Genomic DNA, 17,940 nt, shown 5'->3' with positions numbered 1-17,940 from the left:
CTTTTACTTCTGTCATCATTAATCTAAAAAGAACAGTTACAACACTAAGAACATCAAGCACAATTGGGAACATGTCAGTTTCATGAACCAGCTCAAAGTAAACAAGCAAGCAACTTTGTCACAATATAAATTACCAAGCTACAATATCTGAATGTCAAGGGAACACAAAACAGTTGTCAGTCGTTTCAAGAGTATGCTGAGCTTGGACCAAGCCTTCTTTACTGAATGTCTTTCAATGGCTCCAATGAACATATCTAAGAATCACATCAACATTTAAGTGGAAGGTATGGAAAGCCATGTCATCACACACATGTAAGCTTAAGAAAAATACCTTCTCATACCCAACTAAGATACTTTGAGGAACACCAAGACAGGTTTATGACTAAAAGTTTCGAGTTTAATAGCCATAAGAAACTTCATAGCTTGTATTCTCTTTGACAAGCCCGTTTCATCTGTTCGGACAACAACAAGAAGATGAAACATAAGATAAAACGAGAGGAGCTTTAAAATCAGCACCATATGGCAAAAGCGTTAAAAAAGGGGGAAAACTACTAAACCAGGTTTAAGATGATGAAACCATACTAGTCAATATGTCATTTTGCTGATACTTGCTACTCAGCCATATAAATCATCGGAGCTGGATGTGGCACAAAACTCTTTCTAAAAGCATATTATGATTAATCTATTAGTATGAGAGCTACAACTCGGTCTGGACGACGTCGAAAAACCTATTGTGTCTACAAGCTTTTGCCTCTCATTGTTAGGAACAAAAGCTCTAGAAACTCACTGACCTGTTAGTCGCTGGTTATCGTGAAAAATCGGCCAAAGCAACTGCAGAACGGAAGACTTCTTTGCAATTCTGATTGAATCAGCTACCATTAGTAAGATGAGAGGCTAATCATACAGTGCAATCAAAGGTAACAGTATTTCTAACGACTTGCCATTCTGTCAACTACAAATAGGGCCTCTGCGTGAGAACTACAATGCCACACAATCCAACACTATTGATCGTGGAAAGGAAAATGTTGTCGTGCATTTACATTTTGCCCATGCTAAATTTATGCAACCGCACAAGATATTAATGTGCACGATGGCATCGTAAGCAGATTGCTTGCAACCCTCACATTGGACCGATAATCTAAGACCCCTAATGCCTCAAAGAAAATAACGCAAGAATAACGCATGAGATTGTAAAGCCCAGAATATAAAATCTGAAAATTTCTCCTCAATTTCTTTCACAGCCAAATAGCTTTGAACTGTTACCGTAACATTTGCGGGATGTGAGAACTCTCTACAGTTCCACGATGGTGTGTTCAAGAGGGGGGCTTGAGGGTAAAGCTGTCCACCCACTTCGGGGAGAGAGGAAGAACTTTCCAATTGGCAAGAGACCCTTTCCCAGAACAGCCTTTGATCGTGACTCGTGTTCCACAATATCCTCCACTTTCGGCTGAAAATGGTCCCTTCTTCTGAGCCAAGGGATTTGGCCGCCTCTTTGCATTTTTTCCTTCTTTGAGTGCTTAATTGTGGAAAACCCTCCGAGCTCGCGTTAAACTAGGTTGCATTGGATTTGTATTGGTTGGTCTGCTCTAGGTTGCTGGCTGGTCAAGGTTGCCACTGATTTGATCAAGAAGCAGATTTAAGTATGCTATGAGGGTAAAATCAGCAGCAACAGAAAGCATCCGCAGGTTTCGTACAATTTGTGTTGCAGCCACCACGATCCACTACCCCTCTGCCTTTTCCCTCTCCTGGTTTTCTCACACCATGAAGGCGTGTGAGAGATTTTGAAGAACACGGTAGTGTGGTTGCAAGGTCGGCCAGCCTTTCGTGTCTTGTTGAAGCAAAATGGTACCCATCTCAGGTCCCTCCTGCAGAACAGGGCTTCCGCTGATTTTCATGTTATGTACCTTTACTCTTGTTGTGTTGGGGGAGGTGGTTACTGGAGAGCTGATTTTTCTCGAAAGGATTCGCGGTAGCCCAAAATTACTAGGTGTTTCTGGTGGAGCCCAAGATGAGCCTCTCAAAGTTATAGATCAGCAAGTTGTTCAGAGTCGGGGAACTTCTGGAGGAGCAATTGTTCAGAGGCTTGAGGAATTTTTCGACCATGACGAGGTACATTTGACTGCTATTTTGATATTTTTTTTTATTTCTCTTTCTTTCACTTCGTCTAAATCTCTCCGCCGCCTCATTTTGCTCTTTCTTTTCAGTTTGTATTAGGTTTACCCAAGTTTGTTTCTCGTTCAATTCCGTGTGCAAACTCAGAGTTGTTGTTAATTCCTCACTTTCTGTGTCTATAATCTTCTTACGAAGTGAAATAGAAGTTTGCATGTCTAAGCTCTAATTTTGAACTTGTGAGTAGAGTACAACGTTTCGTCAAACTCGTGTCCTGTAGTTCCTTTTTACTGCTGATCAAAGCCAATCTAAAACTAAGCACTGATAGAATTAGGTATTGAATTCTGCTGCATTGGTAACAAAACTTATACTGGTTTTAGTTAGTGGTGCGATTGCAATCTTCACTGTTACTCTCTCTTTAATGCCTAAAATTGGCCTAAAAGTGGTGTAGGTCTGAAGCATAACTACTAGCATACATGTGGATTGACCCTTCTTCTTGCATTTTGCAGGCCAAACTAATGACGGAGAATGTCAGGAATCGCGAGCTGAAGGCAGTGCCGACCCCAACGGTTTCAAACAACACCAACACTAATAGTACAAGTGCTACCGTTGCTCCAGTTAGTCCGCCACCCATTCAATCAAAAAGAAATACTTCTCAACCCGCCTTTCCAGTAAATGGTACGGTTACACCCACGCTACCCACTCAGAATTCAAGCACGGGTGGTGAGAATCAGTCACTGCATGGCGGAATTTGCGATCATGGGCATGTAATAGGCAAATTGATGGCTGCTGACAGGGATGATGAAGATGGTGAGAATAAAACCTGCCGTTGGACTCAGATGTTTCAGTTACAATTTTTTTTTTTTTTTTTTTTTTTTTTTTTTTTTTTTTTTCTGTTTTTTTTTTAGGTGTAGTGATCTCATCAAATTTTTCGGTTTTGTTCCTTTGTAGGTATCTATAACTACACCCTAACTATTTCAAATTCTGAAAACTCGAAATTAAATGTAACCATCAAGACTCCAGATGGCTGGGAAGCAAAGCCAAAAGAGTTGGTGCTAGAGAAAGAGAAGGCTATGCTTGTAAGTAAGTCAGATGAACCATATGAAGTTTACATCAGGTTTATATTAAATGTCAAGAGCAGTGAAGTTCCTTTTATTGGTTGAAGAAAGAATGAAATTAAATCCCATTTGGTGTTTGCAGGTCACCATCTCAATGACTGATAACGAAATTATAGGACGTGGAGCACAGATCAACATAAGCTGGGGTAAAGGAGATTGTTACGTCGTTGTTCCCTCTCAGAAGATTGTGGATAATGTGGATCATTCCTCATACATGGATTACGTGACTGCTTCGGAGGTTTTTCCTTTGGTTCTCGGAGGCAGCGTGGGGTTCATTCTGCTACTATGTATGGTTATTTTGGTTTTGACCTCCTATCTCGGCTCTTAGGAAACCATCAATGTGCATTCGAATATTGTGTTAGTCTTTGTGTAAGTTTGTCTCTCTATAATAGAGGCCATGGGATCTTCACGTTGGTCAATTGAAAATCTCTCGAGATTCTAAGTTAAAGCAGAGCGCCTTAAGGAGTTCCTGCATTTACTTGGTTGTTGTAACCGAGGTCGGATTAACAGTATTGTAAATGAATATTAACTTTGGGTTTCAGGACATTTAGCCATGTTTCAAAAATCTGTTTGTTAGAATACAAATAGCCTCTATGATGCCAAGATTTTCTTATCTTTGTTGTCATAGACGAGTGAGCTCTTTGTTGTATTTGTTCAAATTCACGTGGCTCTTTTGTGAGACAACAAAAACATCTTCAATTTTGTTGCCGCCCCTGGTGTGCTATCTGTTACCAAGTTCTCACCTTTGTATTCACTGCAGGCATAGCGGGCGTTTGGGGCTGTGTTTCATGGCGAGCCCGTTCTCGGCGTCACGGTGATGCAAACACCAAATACCAAGAACTAGAAATAGCATTACCAAAATCAGTGGCCAAGGGCGATGTTGAGGCGCCTCTTTCAACTAATGGGTGGGATGAAGTATGGGAAGACGATGATTGGCAGGACACAGAAGCTGTCCGGGCTTCTTCTACATCTCTCACTGTATCTGCAGCTGGACTTAACTCACGACGAGAAAATAAGGATGGGTGGAATAGCACCTGGGATGACTAAGTAATGGTTCATCCAGTGTATTGTTGACAAAGTATTGGGTTCCACATACAAAGTCAGGCAGGCAGGCAGACAGACAGACAAACAGAGACAGATGGACTAACAAAGAACAAGGACAATCCTAATTCGATTGTTCTAGTAACACTGAGCTATTAGTAATGCTTTCGTGTTTTTGCTCTTCTTGTCTGTCGATATGTGGCTATCAATAGGATTTCTTATTGCAAATCTGGCATCCTGCGATTGTGTTGTATTATTTACTACATTGTAGGAAATGCATTGCAAAGGATGAGGTTGCAGTTAGACGGTGTCCTTCAACTAGGCAGCAGATAGGAAAGTGGCGTGGAGCCATTTGTCGAAAGAGATGTTACAGTGTGCTTGTGCTTATGATGTTTTTCATTTTGGAGTAAGAGATGTCTTACTATTATTGATATTTTTTACATGTAAGTACCATTACTTTGTGCTCCAATTCTTGCTATTTCCCTTCTATCTTTCCGTAATTGGATTATTTTAATAGTTTTTGGATCAAGAGAATTAAAGTTAGTTTGAGTCTACTTGTGAGCAATATCCACTCAATGTATTGTAGATGTAAATAAATAAGAAGTAGATTCGGTGCTAATGTTTTTGTGCTGGGAATTTTTGTTTATCTCTAAAAAATTTATTTGAATGTGTAGTTTGCAAATTGTAATGGTAAGAATAATATCAAACTTTTACAGTTAGCAAAATATATTGCAATCTTTTTGAGTTAATGTTAAACTTTTTGAGGTCTTGAAAACCATTCAACTTGTTTTGAGAACTCTTTTCTAGTTTATTTTAATAGTAAAGGAATAATTTATATAAACTACACCTACAAAAAAATATGTAATTTACAAATGCCAATAAATTCTTTTTTTGTTCTGTTTCAATTAGATAAAAAGAAGTCATGGAATTTCTTAAGACCTTAAAGTCTATAGTTATCATCTATTTTAGTGATTTAAGAATTTTTACTTAATCTTTTCATTGAGACATTCTTTAAAATTCTGTAGATAAAAATAATAGTACATATGTTTTATTTTTTATATTTTATTACTAAGATTCTATAAATTTTGGATATCATTCAAATATCTATTTTATTCTTTTGGAATATATTGTTTTTTAAGAAGTACATAGTGTTCATTTCTACAAAAAAAATATTAATATTTTTATTAAATTTTGTTAATATAAAAAAATTTATTTAAATTTTACTAAATTTCAAGTAATACTACATTTTATTAATTTCACATGTATAAATCTAAAAAAAATTGTACAATTAAATAGACTATTTGCAATCATATTAGAAGAAATTAGAAGTATAAGCCTTTTTTAAAATATATTTTTAAAAACTATTATATAAATAATTATCTTAACAAAAACATTTATTTTATTAATATGAAAAATATGGTTTATTTTAATACCAAATATTATTAGTAGATTTTTTAAAAAACTACTAAATATTGTTTAAAAACCATTCTCATGGAAAGTTTTTTTTATCTTTATTTTATTTTTTAAAATTTTTAATCTAATTTTTGGACACATTTATTTATAATTGACAATATATATATAATAAAAAGATGTTAGGTTTAAAAATCATGTTCTTGTTTGCAACAATTTCTTTTTAATATATTACATAAATAAACTATTCTTAATAGTTTATAGGATTGTTAATGCTACATCTCCAATTGATATTGCCACACCCCACATGACCTCAACATGACTTGTATTGACTAAAAAATGCACTTCTATGCTTAGGGCACATGTAGCAACCCAATATTTAATCATTATATAGACCAAAAAATAAAATAAATTAAAAAATTAGTTTTTCTCTGTTTTTGGTAGGTAATTAAAATTAAAAGACATAATTTTGAATTCAACAATTATTGGGGAAAATGTTTTTTTTTAAAAAAACACAGCTTGCAACCTATTTTTCATAAAATATTCTTTGTCTCCCTCTCAAGCATCACTCTTTTTTATAGCAAGGAAAGAAAAAAATGTGCAAAAAAAAAAAGAGGCATATTATTAGTTAGTCATCTAAGAAATATTTTTGTAGATAAGAATTTAAAGTATTTATTCAATAGTATTGAAAGACTAAAGTGATTCATAATCCATATCAACTTTCATCCTATCTACTTGCTTGAAATTTTTATTCACATCTTTTATTATTGGAATCAAAATGTTAAAACAAAAATTAAAATTCTCTGCTTTGTCTAAAATTTCTACTAATAAAGAACTAAAATAAATAATAAATTATGTAAATACATAATATCAATTTTTCAAAGTTTAAAATATTTTTGTTGATTTTTTTTTTCGAGCAAAATCATCAAAATAGTTAAGTGTAGCCAAAGTTGCATTTTTATATTATTCCAAACAAACCAAATAATCTATTTCATGCAATTTTACAATACTATATAAGAAAACATTTATATTTACAATATGTTAAAATTGTATACTCCTAAAATTAAAGATTCATAATAATCATTTCATTTATCAGCTGCATAAGTTGAAATCAAAATTGCATGGATAAAATTATTTGATGTATTCTTCAAAATTATAATTAAAAAATTAAAAATTAAAATTAAAATTAAATTACACATTACAAATCTCAAAAAATCACAACTAAATTTATGAGCAAACCTTTAGTTTATCAAGTTCAAAACCAACATAAGAAAGTGGGAATTCCACCCTCTTGCCAAGTGTGGCGAACAATTAGGGATTTGGAGGCGAAAAGTAAAAGCCATAAAAAGTAAACAAGCATTACTTTAAAGGAAGCGAGAGACCAACAGCCATGTCAACAGATGGCCGCGACTCATCTGCACGCGTCTGCCTAATTCCCTTTCTTCTTCATTCGTCTTCTTCATTGCGCTGCCTCCATCGAACCTCCAAATTTACCACGCTATGCATTCATGCATCGCTGCATTTGACGATGCGACGATGCTCTCTGGAGGCAATTGTTAGTGAAAGGATCCATCCGCTTTTTTGTTCACAGAGGCAGCTGGTTTCGGTGAGTGTTCATATTTGCTCACTTTTCCTGTTCACTTCAGGATTTGACAAGGAATTGCCCGATTGAATTCCATGATATGGGCTCGAATTTGGCCTTAGGTGACGCGTGAACAATGTTGTGTTTATGTTTGAGTTGTTAGGACTTGAATTTCGCGGTGATGGTTTGATTCTCCGAGGTGGGTTTGCGAATTGGAGCTAGGATCGGTGAAGTCTTTGAGTTTTAGTGAAGGTTTCGGAATAAGGGGAGTCTGTGATTTTAGGGTTTACAGGATTGTATGCAGAGCGAGTGTGGGAGATGATGTATTGGAGTCCTTTCGAGGGTTGGATTTGGTCATTACGTTGGGTGACGTGGATACGCTTGCAATGTGGAGGTCGTGTTGCTTTGAGATGGATATTCGGTGTTGGAGAGAGGGCGGTTGGGAGAGGGAGGAAATTGCATTCATATTGTAAGTGTGCGACTGTTGGCGGTGACATGTAGAGTTTATGCGAAGTGATTGATTTTTTTTCTTCCTTGCTTTATTACGTGAGTGGTAATTGCACTACTTTTTAAGAGTAGGGGAGGGATCAGCTACTAGTAATTTACGATGCAAAATATATAAAATCACTACTTTTGAGTTGTATACAGTGGAAATCAAATTGTGATACTGATAGTAATCGGAATCTGATCGAAATGTCGATTGTTCGTTTGAATTGTTTCTTGCAGTGTGGTGCTGCATCAACATCCCTTTCGCCTGGAGGTACTCAAAGCATACATCTACAATTCGCCTTGCGCTGAATTGTGGCGCGATTGCAAGAAAGGTTGCGACGACGCAGGATCACGAGGCCGTGAGGGGTCTTCTTGCGAGGTTGTCCACGCAGCGGACAATGGCTGCGAGGGATAACGATGGCTCTTCCAAGTCCTGTTTTGCAGGCTCTTCAAGTGGAAGTTCAAACAGATTCCGGGGAAGAGGGTCAGTATTTCTTGTTGACTTAGGGCATATTCGCTGTTACTCTTCCGATGCTTCTCCATGTAAAGCTGTAATTTGTGTTATCAACTTTCATGTCATGTGCAAAGGTTTTTTTTTGATACTTTGAGTATATTGCTTCTTACATTTAAGGTTATGAAGATTTTGAGTGTTTTGAATCTTGCGAGTAACGTCAAAGAAATTGTTAGTTCTCATGATGATGTATAGCTGAGAGGCACTTTCGAAATACTGCAGAAGATCTGAATCATATGATGAGGAGAGGTCAGTAAAGCCTCGATCGAGCCGCGATGACTACCGATATTGGCTTAATGCTCGTAGTAATCCACCTAAAGACCACGGTGCGTTCTATTTATAATTTATTTTATAAATCTAGTGGTGTCTGCTTTCTTCACAATCCAACATTGGTTCATACAAAGCTACCTTTTACTTTATTTTTGTTATGGAGTAGGTGTAGTTTTTTTGGGTAGAAATTCCTGGATAGGATCCCTTGTACTCTCTGGTGAAGGTTTGCACATGGAAGCACATCCTGCTAGCTTGATTCGTTAAATTTACGTGAAAATAATTGTGCCATTCTACTTGTTTCCCCAGAGAGATTCATTATCGTGTCCTACAATATATTGGCTGATGTGAATGCACGGGCACATTGGGACGAATTATACTGGCATATACCACCTTTCATTATGGACTGGGATGCACGCAAGAAGAAGCTTCTGCGGGAGCTTGCACTTTGGTCTCCAGATATCATGTGCTTACAAGTAAGCGCTTATTTGACTTTATACATAGGCGCAACTGCATGTGGAGAAGATTCTTTTTGAAGAAAGTGTTTGTAAAGTGATTTCAACAGGAAAGCTGAAGTATATCTGAAGTATGATACTGCGATTAGAATGTGGTTTAGCGGAGTTGATTATTGTTGAGCAGCTAAATTTTTAAAGAGACACATCGGATTTTTATGGAGGTATAAACTGTTGCAGATCGTGTCCAGTTGTGGAATTACATGTATAACTTAGATGTCTCATCCAGCCTACTAAAGGTCGTCTGTGAGGTTGTGATTTGTATTGGCGTGTCAACAGGAAGTGGACCATTACGAAGACCTCAATGAAGAACTTGAGAGCAAGGGTTATGTCGGGGTCTATACAGTACGTGGTTTCCGATTAGATTCTTTCGGTATATTGAACTTCGTCCCTGTTTGTTTTGAACTGAGGAACTAGTACATGAATATTATTATCTAATGGAGCTTAAAAGTCCGTTCTTTCTATTGTAGTCTTAGGATTTGGCCAAGCCTATGTAGTTTGCTGGAACATTTACAATGTCTTGCTGCAGAGTCGAACTGGAGCATCAACTGATGGTTGTGCCATGTTCTGGAGGAAAAATAGGTAACTTCTAAAGCTCTGAAACTTGCGTTTATTTTGGTCAATTCCACGCATACATATGTGTATGTGACCCTTTCTTGAGATGGATGCTGGTTCATCTCTGTTCACTTTAGGGTCACTTGTACTTTTCAGAAAAGGAAACTCGATTGCCTTATTCATACAAATAGACTGCTAATGAGATGAGTGTAAGCATGTTCTGTGCCGAAGCTAACCGCTCTTGTTACTTATCTTCTGACTGGATGTCTTGTCGTGGGAGCATGTTCTCTTGTTTTTTTTATTCGTTGTCAGTTTAATTATTTCGTGTTAGGGTCATGTCCTCGCTCGCAATGCCATGATAGCTTACGGGTTCAGCTGTTTTATGGACTCAGGTTCGAGCTACTGGAGGAAGAGTGTATTAAGTTCAATGAATTCAATCTCCGAGACAATGTCGCCCAGCTTTGTGTTCTATGGGTACTCCTCATTCTAGATTATGAATAACATTTGAGTGCGTGCGTTTTTCCTCTTTCTGATAATGTTTTCTCTGTCCTCCTCATCTGGTTCTCAAATTGCTGCATTTCTTATTTTGGCGATTCTTGTTTAATAGCATCTCAGAATAAGTATACCTGATTTTATAATTATGATGCTGTTGAAAGACCAAAAGCAAGACTTCCGAGTGGCGTGACACGGATGGCTCAGAAGGCTTAGACGATGCAAAACCAACTATTGGGTATAATAAACTTAGATTCTTTAGAGGTCATTTTTTTGTTACGGATTGCTCATCGAAATCTGTATCCACAACACAGTGTCCGTAATTGTGAGTATTTTGATGGGTCCTCAAATTTTCGTTTCTCTCTCAAGTCTGCAATTTATAGATTCACTTGTGCGTGTTAATTTTTGTGAAGAAGTATGTAGCTTAGATTTCAACAATCGATTAGTAGACAGCATTAAGCTGTTTCCAGTTAGCTAAAAAATATATTTATATGTGTTGCATGTTACTACTTTTTAGTTTTAGATGAATACTTGTTTGATTTACCTCCGCTAGTCAAGTCCTAGCTTGCATGTAGTCCGGATAGGTAAATGTTGAAAACCAATTATGCATAGAAGTAAGCTGGGTGTTGACCGTCTGCATAGTTTTGCTATGAAAGGCATCATTCACGTCCAGGGTACAATTGGGAAGCATACTCTTGTACTTGCCCCGGATGCTTCTAAGTCTGACGGATCTTTGGTTGATTGGCCAGCTCACGTGATCCTAAGAACAACTGCGTAGTTGTGGGAAATACTCACCTGTTGTTTAATCCCAAGCGCGGTGATGTCAAGCTAGGTCAGGTAGATGCTTAAAATCTCTTAAGACTATTAACATGAAATTGGATAATGTCCATTTCTATTCGTTGCAGTACAACTCAGATGGCTTTCAAATAGAATACAGTAGTAATGTTGTATACTTGAGGAAACTGTAAATGGAGCGATGTTGATGGTCTCACCTGCTTGTATGTACTTTTTTCACGGCATTTGCTAATATAGACTTGTGTTTACCAGGCTCGAGTGCTTTTAGAAAAAGCTCACGCTATCTCTGAAAAGTGGGGAAATGCGCCTGTGGCTATAGCTGGTGATTTCAACAGTACACCATGGGTATGTATCCTGTCTACATCTGTATGAATTTCAGATGATGGCTTTGGAAGCTTAATTTTGGTATTCTACCATTTTGTCAAGTTCAACAAGATGATTCTTGTCAAGTTGCAGTCTTTGGTAGTAAGGGATGTTCACTCTAAATAACAGATGAAGGCAGTAGAAGGCTCTTGCAAATTACTATGTGGGGACCAAATGCAGTTTTGAAGAAAATTTTGCTGGTGTCCATAAGCCTTGCTAGAATTGGAACATTCTACGCTTTGTTATCATGCGGGATTTTACGAGGTTAAATTTGTTTTCCTATAGTAGCTATACAAGCTTGACAAAGATGGTTTTGTGCTGTGACGGTGGACAGAGCGCTCTGTATCGATTCATGTCATGTTCACAGGTGTGAACATAACATTTTTTGTTCTTTTCACTCGTACACTCTCAAACAAAGGGAAGTTCATGCTGCAAATTTCATTATAAAGCTTGTGAAGTAAACCCCAGGGTTGTGTTGATGTGATCCCGTTAAAGTAAATTGCCATTTACTTCACTTGGATTTTTGCATTATATCCCCAGGATCTGTTGACGGTTTTCGTCATAGAGTCCTGTTTGAATAGTGTTATCAATGAATAAAGCCGTTTTGGTTACATTACAGAAACCTATCCTGACAGTAGTCCTTGTGTAGCTCGACCTGGCTGGTCATGATCGGCGTAATATTTCAGGACAAGAGGAGGGAGCTAAGGAGCGTTTTAAGACCAATGCGTACTCTCGTGAAGTGTCCAAATATGAGAGGTGGGTTCGAATAGATTTTCATTGTTGTGGAATCAAACATGAGTTGCTCTGTTGGTTGCTGCTGCGCACACTGTGGCTACGGTAGCTTTATGGAATTAGTGTTGTATAACTATCTAGTTATGCATTCGGATCAAGATGGCTGATGGATGAGAATGATGCGTCATGTCAGGTTCGGCTCGGCTTGTGAGTCATCACAAGGTGTCGAGATATCGGGTGAAGAAGATTTAGTTTTGGGTACTGAGAGCAGCATAGTGTCCATAAAGACAAATGACTCCAAGGAATCCACAATCATCACACGAGAAACAAATTTAACCACTGAAATTACCGGCCAAAAGTTCAGTAAAGTAACTTCGACGCGAGTTTCTATAGCAAAAAGGTGTGTGGTATACCGTACTCCTGACGTTGCTTTGAGGATTTTACCGGTTGTGTGGCTTTTCTCTGCTCAAGGTCCCCACTTTGTTCTAAGTTGATACCATTTGATGTGTTTTCCATGCTGAAAACATCAAGTAACAAGTTAAAGTGGTGAATACTTACAGTTTACCTCATGCCAAAAGGGTGCGAGGCTGGGATCAATCTGAGTTGATGGCAGCTACTGGCGCAAGCGACCTTTCTGTAGTTCAGCACAAATTGGACTTACGAAGTGCATACTCAGAGATAGAGGTATACTTTCAATTTCTTTGTCTCTGACAGTGATGTCCTCAACAGCGATGACCTTCTAAGGCGAGCTCTTCATTTGAAATAGGAGTGCTATTATCTTGCTGCTGTCAGGGACAGAGAAATTTTGGCTTCACTGCGTTTTAGTGGTTAATCTGTCTTCCACACAGGGAAAGCCTGGCAGCAGGGATGAAAGAGGGGAGCCGTTTGTTACAACTTTTCACAAGAAATTTAGGGGCACTGTTGATTACATTTGGTAATCAATATCGTCCTTTTATGTGGTATTTTTTGGCTTCGTGCTGTTTTTGAGTACCTGTACAGGTGTAGCACCATAATACGCCCAGTCACATTTTTAAGTGTAGCTGGTGAATGATGCAGGCATACGGATGATCTAGTGACAGTGAGAGTCCTGGATACTCTTCCCACTTCTGTACTACAACATTGTAAAGGACTTCCTTCCAAGGTTTCATTCTCTGGCTTCAGCTATTCCTCACTTAGACTGAATTTGATTGTTTTTGCTTATATGTAGATGTTATGGGACAAAATGTAGATTGTTGAGGCTTGTTATTTGCAGAAGCATTTTTTTTGTTTAATACAAAAACATGTACAGAATGTGCAACCAGTGAGTACACAAATAATTCGTCTCCGATCCAATTTTTGCTGTATTTAAGCCAGATTTGAAAATTAAAAAAATTGTGTAGGTAGATTTGTGCTGTGGTTCAATTTGTACAAGTCCCTCATAATGGCAATATTGTATTGACAGCGTGTGGAGTATGTAAGCTAGGATAGCCTCTACCAAAATTTGCATTGTTGCATGCATTTGTCTTTTAGAATGTCACTGTTTTAAGAAGTAGACATAATATCTTACAGTTTTGTGGGTTATATCGTCGACAGAAATGGGGAAGCGATCACTTGGCTTTGGCTTGCGAGTTCTGCTTTGCCCCAAACAGGAACAACTGCAGCATCCAGAAGACCAAACGAGAGTCTGGACAGAATTCTCTTTTTCGAAACTTTTGAATTTGGATGTCCAGAAGTGAGATTTAGTCAGCAGAACTGCAAAATTGTAGATAGTTCTATCAAAATATTTATGATATCAATGCGTAAACTTCGTCATTTTGTAATGATATTTGAAGTTAAGGTCACAAACTCTGCTGTATTACATGTTGCCTTCTTCCCATATGAGTTTTATTCAAGATTTTTGTTGCTCCAAGGTTTTACTCAAGTTCAAGTTACTTAAAAGATGTTCTTTTGCTAATACGGACTTATCAAATGTCTGCTAGAGATTTCGAATGTTGTCGTCAAGTGCATTGAATTGAACGAATTGGCAAATCGTCTTGTCTCTAGGTCATAGGCTTTTGTACTTCATTGTATTCCAAAAGAACACTTTGGTATGTCACGTAAACTCTTTTAGTTTTTTTTTGAGTATTTGATAATGGCCACTTCATGATTTGCAATCCGGGGTCTCCGGTCCCATCAGCATAGTACTGCCACTTCTAATGTTTACTCTCAGCTCACCGGGACAATCTGCGTGCTCCTGGAGTGAGGAGTGAGCGATCCGTCTAAGCTACAGAAACTTTTCTGCACCTTATTATTTCGTCCACTGGTTCATCGATTTTTATGGGAGTCATACTTGTTGGGAGGCCATCACCTCAGTGGCACAAGTACAAAGTTAACCTGCAATGTAGAAGCAACTTGAACCCACACACACATTGTATGCTCCAGCTTCGACGTATCTTAAAGGTTGGGAATCCAATAAACAACTCTTTTCGTCTGTTCTTCCAAAACGAGTGTACAAGTCCATTTTAACATTTAGGATTTGGTAATTGACGGGAAATTTTTGGGGTATTGACCTATCAATTATTTGGTTTTTTTTCAAAACCCAATTCATGAGAGCTTTTCATTTCGGCTCTGTTGTAAGTGGTGAGGTGGATGTGATTTCCTCCATTTGCAATTTCATTTGAAGAAATTTTCTAAGATCGAAGTCCCGGATTTGTCTCTTCTCAGTCATAACCCCACTGGCTTGTGATGTATTCATGCAAATTAAGGTTGTAGAGTCGAGGGCCTGAGTACATATAGCGGTTCTAACCGCTGTTCTGTAAAGTTGGGAACACCCCTCACTACTGTACAAATTTTAGTATCAAGGGAACACCTTTTTACGCCCTAACACGCAGGGTGTGGAAATCTCGCTAATCTTTGTTTTTTGCTTTGTCGACCCATATTAAAATTTACAATGAACAAGCTAAACATCCAATACTGGAATGTAGAAATATAAAATGGTACGTAGAAATTTAACCTTCGACGGACTGCAAAGCCAGTTCAACAGGGACATGTTGCAGGAGATTTGTTGCAGCATGAAGAATCCTGTCTACACTGGTTTTGGCGTAAGGATCAGTTGACTGTGCCTCTAGATTTGGAGGAAAAGGAGGAGTTCCTTAGGGGTAGGGCGGGTGATGTCGAAGGCAGGGACACTCGAGACTAAAAAGGGATTGCCCCGGAGGTAGAAAGTACGCCCTACGTGAGCTTCGTGTCTAGCTTTGCATTCCATCTCGCAGCTAGGAATCGTTTGTGTGCTTATTTGCAGCTTTGGTCGAGAGTGGTGCTTGCGCACAACTCTAGGGTGAGTGTCCGTAACTTCGTGCGGCAAGAAAGGCCTCCACCGCTGCCAATAGATTTCGACATAATACTGAATTAAAGTCACCTCCCACGTTTAAGACCGCAACGAATCGACAGTATAATTACACAAAAATTGACCCAAAGTAATCTTCAATTATGGGTTACCTCTCGATCTCCGAAGTATGTTCTGATGAGGCGGCTCATGAGCAAGCTGACTGGTTCCTCTTCGGTTTTTGTAGATGTTGCCGTAACGGTGAAGTGCTGCTGGGAGTGGTCGAGTGGTACCGACAGTGACAAATCTGAAGATGCCGCAGTAATCGGCAGAAATAGGCTTAGGCACAGGACAGGCAGCAGTAAAGAACCGCTCCTCACAAATGATGTCGCCATTGCGTAGTTTTCGAACAAGAACCGCGTCGCTTGAGTGCAGCAAGATTTCTATCTTTCTAAATCCATCTTGCTATCTTTCAAATTCAACTCATACAGAACCCCATCTCTGTAGATTAAGAAAGGTAGAGTAGAATGACAGGTACCGTCCTAACAATCCTGAGAGCGTGCTCTGTTTTCAATCGCTCTTGCTGTAGCAAACAATGCACTGCACGGAATCGAGACACTCTATTGATTGACTTCTATTCAGCAATCAGCGTGCAAGCATATTTTGATGAGTACAACTGATGAAGCGGAGGAGCTATATGCTTCATGCTCTGAAGTGTGCTCAGCGTGTTGAATAAGTGGAGTGCTCAATACCGATTGACGAGGTAGGGAAAAGCATTCCAGAAATCTTGTAGACTAATGGCAGTCAACTGTTATTATTTGCGGAATTCTCTCTTTCCTGGGGAATCCGAGGAAGGAATCTTTAGAATTGATTGAGCCTTTGGAACAATTCTGCGCAATCCGGATTGCGCAAGTGGAATCTCAGCGGTGTTGTGCGGCTACAGGTACAGAACTTGCCACTAGGGACAGAAATCACAATGCACATAATACAAATTTTCGTTGCAAGTAGAGCATGCGCTTTTTGCACTGTTATCATATGTATCAACAGGTGCGCGGCGTGTCAGAAGAGGACTTCGCAGAACCAATCACCTAGGGTAGTCAAAAGCATGATGATCATCGACTTTGAGACCCCTTCGCAATCAGAAAAGAGTGAGAGTGGATCTGAAGACTCTAATCATCCGCCTTGACCTGGCTGTCGGGTTGATGGCTGACTTCCTCTTCTACTAACAATGAATTTCATTTCGATGATACTGTGATGGTTTTTTGGGCAGCTCTGGTTCAGCTTACGAAGGAGGGTGCATCCGTACTAGTTGTGCTGTAGGGTTCTTCCATTGGCGAAGCTCGGCAAAAGGAATGAGCTCTAGATTGTGCAAAACACTCAGATTCCGCGTGATAGATCTAGATTATAATCTCCCGTTGCGGCGATTCTAAACAGTTTTATAACCCTAAAAAATTGCTTACAATTATGATGGTGTGCTAAATGTTGGACTATGACAAACTCAATGTCAACACGAGGGCATTGCATGTTGCTGAAAAGGTCACCTTCACAACTACTTGCCGTATGGAGTGAACTAGCAAGTGCTGTCACTAGTTGAAGAAAGTTGGGAGTGAAGACCACTGTTTGAATATCCATCTTCTTGGAGGTCTCGATGTACAGGCACATTTCCTGATTGTTGACTCTTGCACGGTTATATACAAATGTGTGTATCTATATATATATATATATATATATTAGATGAACCCATGTTGTTGTCACAAAAAGTGTGATTCAAATGAACCTATTTTTGAAAGATACGTTTGTGAGCCAAAGAATCTTTTTCAAATACAAATATAATACAAATAGAAAGAAATAAAATACACAGTGTAGCTTTCAGCTACAAAGTAGGATTGGTAAATCTGTGCCATTGTCATGGATAATATGCAAAAAAAGTAATTAATTTTGTTAAATCTATGCTGTTGGCAATATTTTTATGCTAGTTTTAATACAATAGGCTAGTTTTTCCATGTGTTTTGCACTTTTTGGTATTTACATGATAAAACAATTGTACTTATTTGAGAAAAATTCCAACTCATCTATCATACTCAATCAATAATTGCATAATAAATTTAAAATAAAATTACCATACCAATACAGTTGGTGAATGGAATTGGGATTTTGTATCCAAGAAGAATGCACTGAGCATAACTATGATAGGAACTTAATTGTGGATTACAAACTACAAACACGTAATTTTGTATTAAACATGAATTACAAAAATCATATGCAGAATAAGTAGGTATTTTCTAAAATCATTTTGTTACAAATACTTTTCTTTGATCCTACTCAAATGCACATATCCAATAAATTTTAGCCTCTATGATTCTTTGTTCTCAATATGATCAAAATTTGACAAGTGATCATGTAACCAATGAGAATGGTTTCTAGTCCTTTATTGTTGTTGATTCAGGCTTAGTTCTTATCAAGTTGTGTAAGACTAATTAGGTAATATTAGCAAGTAATTGATCTTTGAATTCAATTGTTAGAGATGCAACCTGCTTAGATCTCTTTCTCTCTCTCTCTCTCCCTTAGAAAGAAAACAAAAATAAAACAATTACCTTCAACATATAATCTACACCAAAGTTGTCTATCTATCTAGGAATAGATTCTTCTAGTATTAGCAGTAACATCACAAACTGATTACT

General features: G+C 38.1%; 3 protein-coding genes and 1 long non-coding RNA gene across 13 annotated transcripts; 2 read left to right on the top strand and 2 right to left on the bottom strand.

Annotated features, from left to right (window-relative positions):
• Positions 1 to 192: 192 nt before the first annotated feature.
• Positions 193 to 1,370, bottom strand: LOC149989914 (uncharacterized). Of its 2 annotated transcripts, XR_016504336.1 has the most exons (3): positions 1,264 to 1,370; positions 792 to 859; positions 193 to 452 (listed from the first exon to the last, which is right to left on the bottom strand). It is a non-coding gene; the product is annotated as an uncharacterized LOC149989914 (long non-coding RNA). The 2 variants fall into 2 exon arrangements; XR_016504335.1 differs by lacking the exon at positions 1,264 to 1,370 and having other exon boundaries at positions 792 to 879.
• Positions 633 to 4,737, top strand: LOC112288287 (uncharacterized). Its single transcript, XM_024532720.3, has 5 exons — positions 633 to 2,109; positions 2,619 to 2,919; positions 3,061 to 3,188; positions 3,310 to 3,514; positions 3,988 to 4,737. Exons 1-5 carry the CDS (start codon positions 1,843 to 1,845, stop codon positions 4,272 to 4,274), a joined length of 1,188 nt encoding a protein of 395 aa, XP_024388488.2. The 5' UTR covers positions 633 to 1,842; the 3' UTR covers positions 4,275 to 4,737.
• A 2,362-nt stretch (positions 4,738 to 7,099) lies between these two features.
• Positions 7,100 to 13,800, top strand: LOC112287413 (carbon catabolite repressor protein 4 homolog 5). 9 transcript variants are annotated; one of them, XM_090252240.1, is made up of 18 exons: positions 7,150 to 7,284; positions 7,655 to 7,729; positions 7,987 to 8,233; positions 8,483 to 8,586; positions 8,837 to 9,003; positions 9,319 to 9,384; positions 9,569 to 9,621; positions 9,987 to 10,068; positions 10,251 to 10,324; positions 10,836 to 10,923; positions 11,134 to 11,226; positions 11,579 to 11,611; positions 11,894 to 12,000; positions 12,170 to 12,376; positions 12,537 to 12,660; positions 12,825 to 12,910; positions 13,033 to 13,117; positions 13,549 to 13,800. In XM_090252240.1, exons 3-18 carry the CDS (start codon positions 8,148 to 8,150, stop codon positions 13,669 to 13,671), a joined length of 1,578 nt encoding a protein of 525 aa, XP_090108366.1. In that variant the 5' UTR covers positions 7,150 to 7,284; positions 7,655 to 7,729; positions 7,987 to 8,147; the 3' UTR covers positions 13,672 to 13,800. The 9 variants fall into 9 exon arrangements, 5 of the variants coding, with proteins under 5 accessions (XP_024386152.1, XP_024386129.1, XP_024386144.1 ...); XR_002971266.3 differs by lacking the exon at positions 7,655 to 7,729 and having other exon boundaries at positions 7,100 to 7,284; positions 12,555 to 12,660; positions 12,802 to 12,910; XR_002971264.3 differs by lacking the exon at positions 7,655 to 7,729 and having other exon boundaries at positions 7,100 to 7,284; positions 12,802 to 12,910.
• Positions 13,801 to 14,649: 849 nt separating this feature from the next.
• Positions 14,650 to 16,032, bottom strand: LOC112287446 (uncharacterized). The gene is made up of 2 exons (XM_024530430.3): positions 15,433 to 16,032; positions 14,650 to 15,313 (listed from the first exon to the last, which is right to left on the bottom strand). The coding sequence occupies exons 1-2, from the start codon at positions 15,652 to 15,654 to the stop codon at positions 15,059 to 15,061; spliced, it is 477 nt and encodes a 158-aa protein (XP_024386198.1). The 5' UTR covers positions 15,655 to 16,032; the 3' UTR covers positions 14,650 to 15,058.
• Between the last annotated feature and the right edge of the window lie 1,908 nt (positions 16,033 to 17,940).

Source organism: Physcomitrium patens, chromosome 1 (assembly GCF_059467195.1).
Source record: "Physcomitrium patens ecotype Gransden chromosome 1, ASM5946719v1, whole genome shotgun sequence".
NCBI classification, from domain to species: Eukaryota; Viridiplantae; Streptophyta; class Bryopsida; order Funariales; family Funariaceae; genus Physcomitrium; species Physcomitrium patens.
Note: the sequence above shows the minus strand (reverse complement) of the source record. Positions and strands in the feature narration are given on the sequence as shown.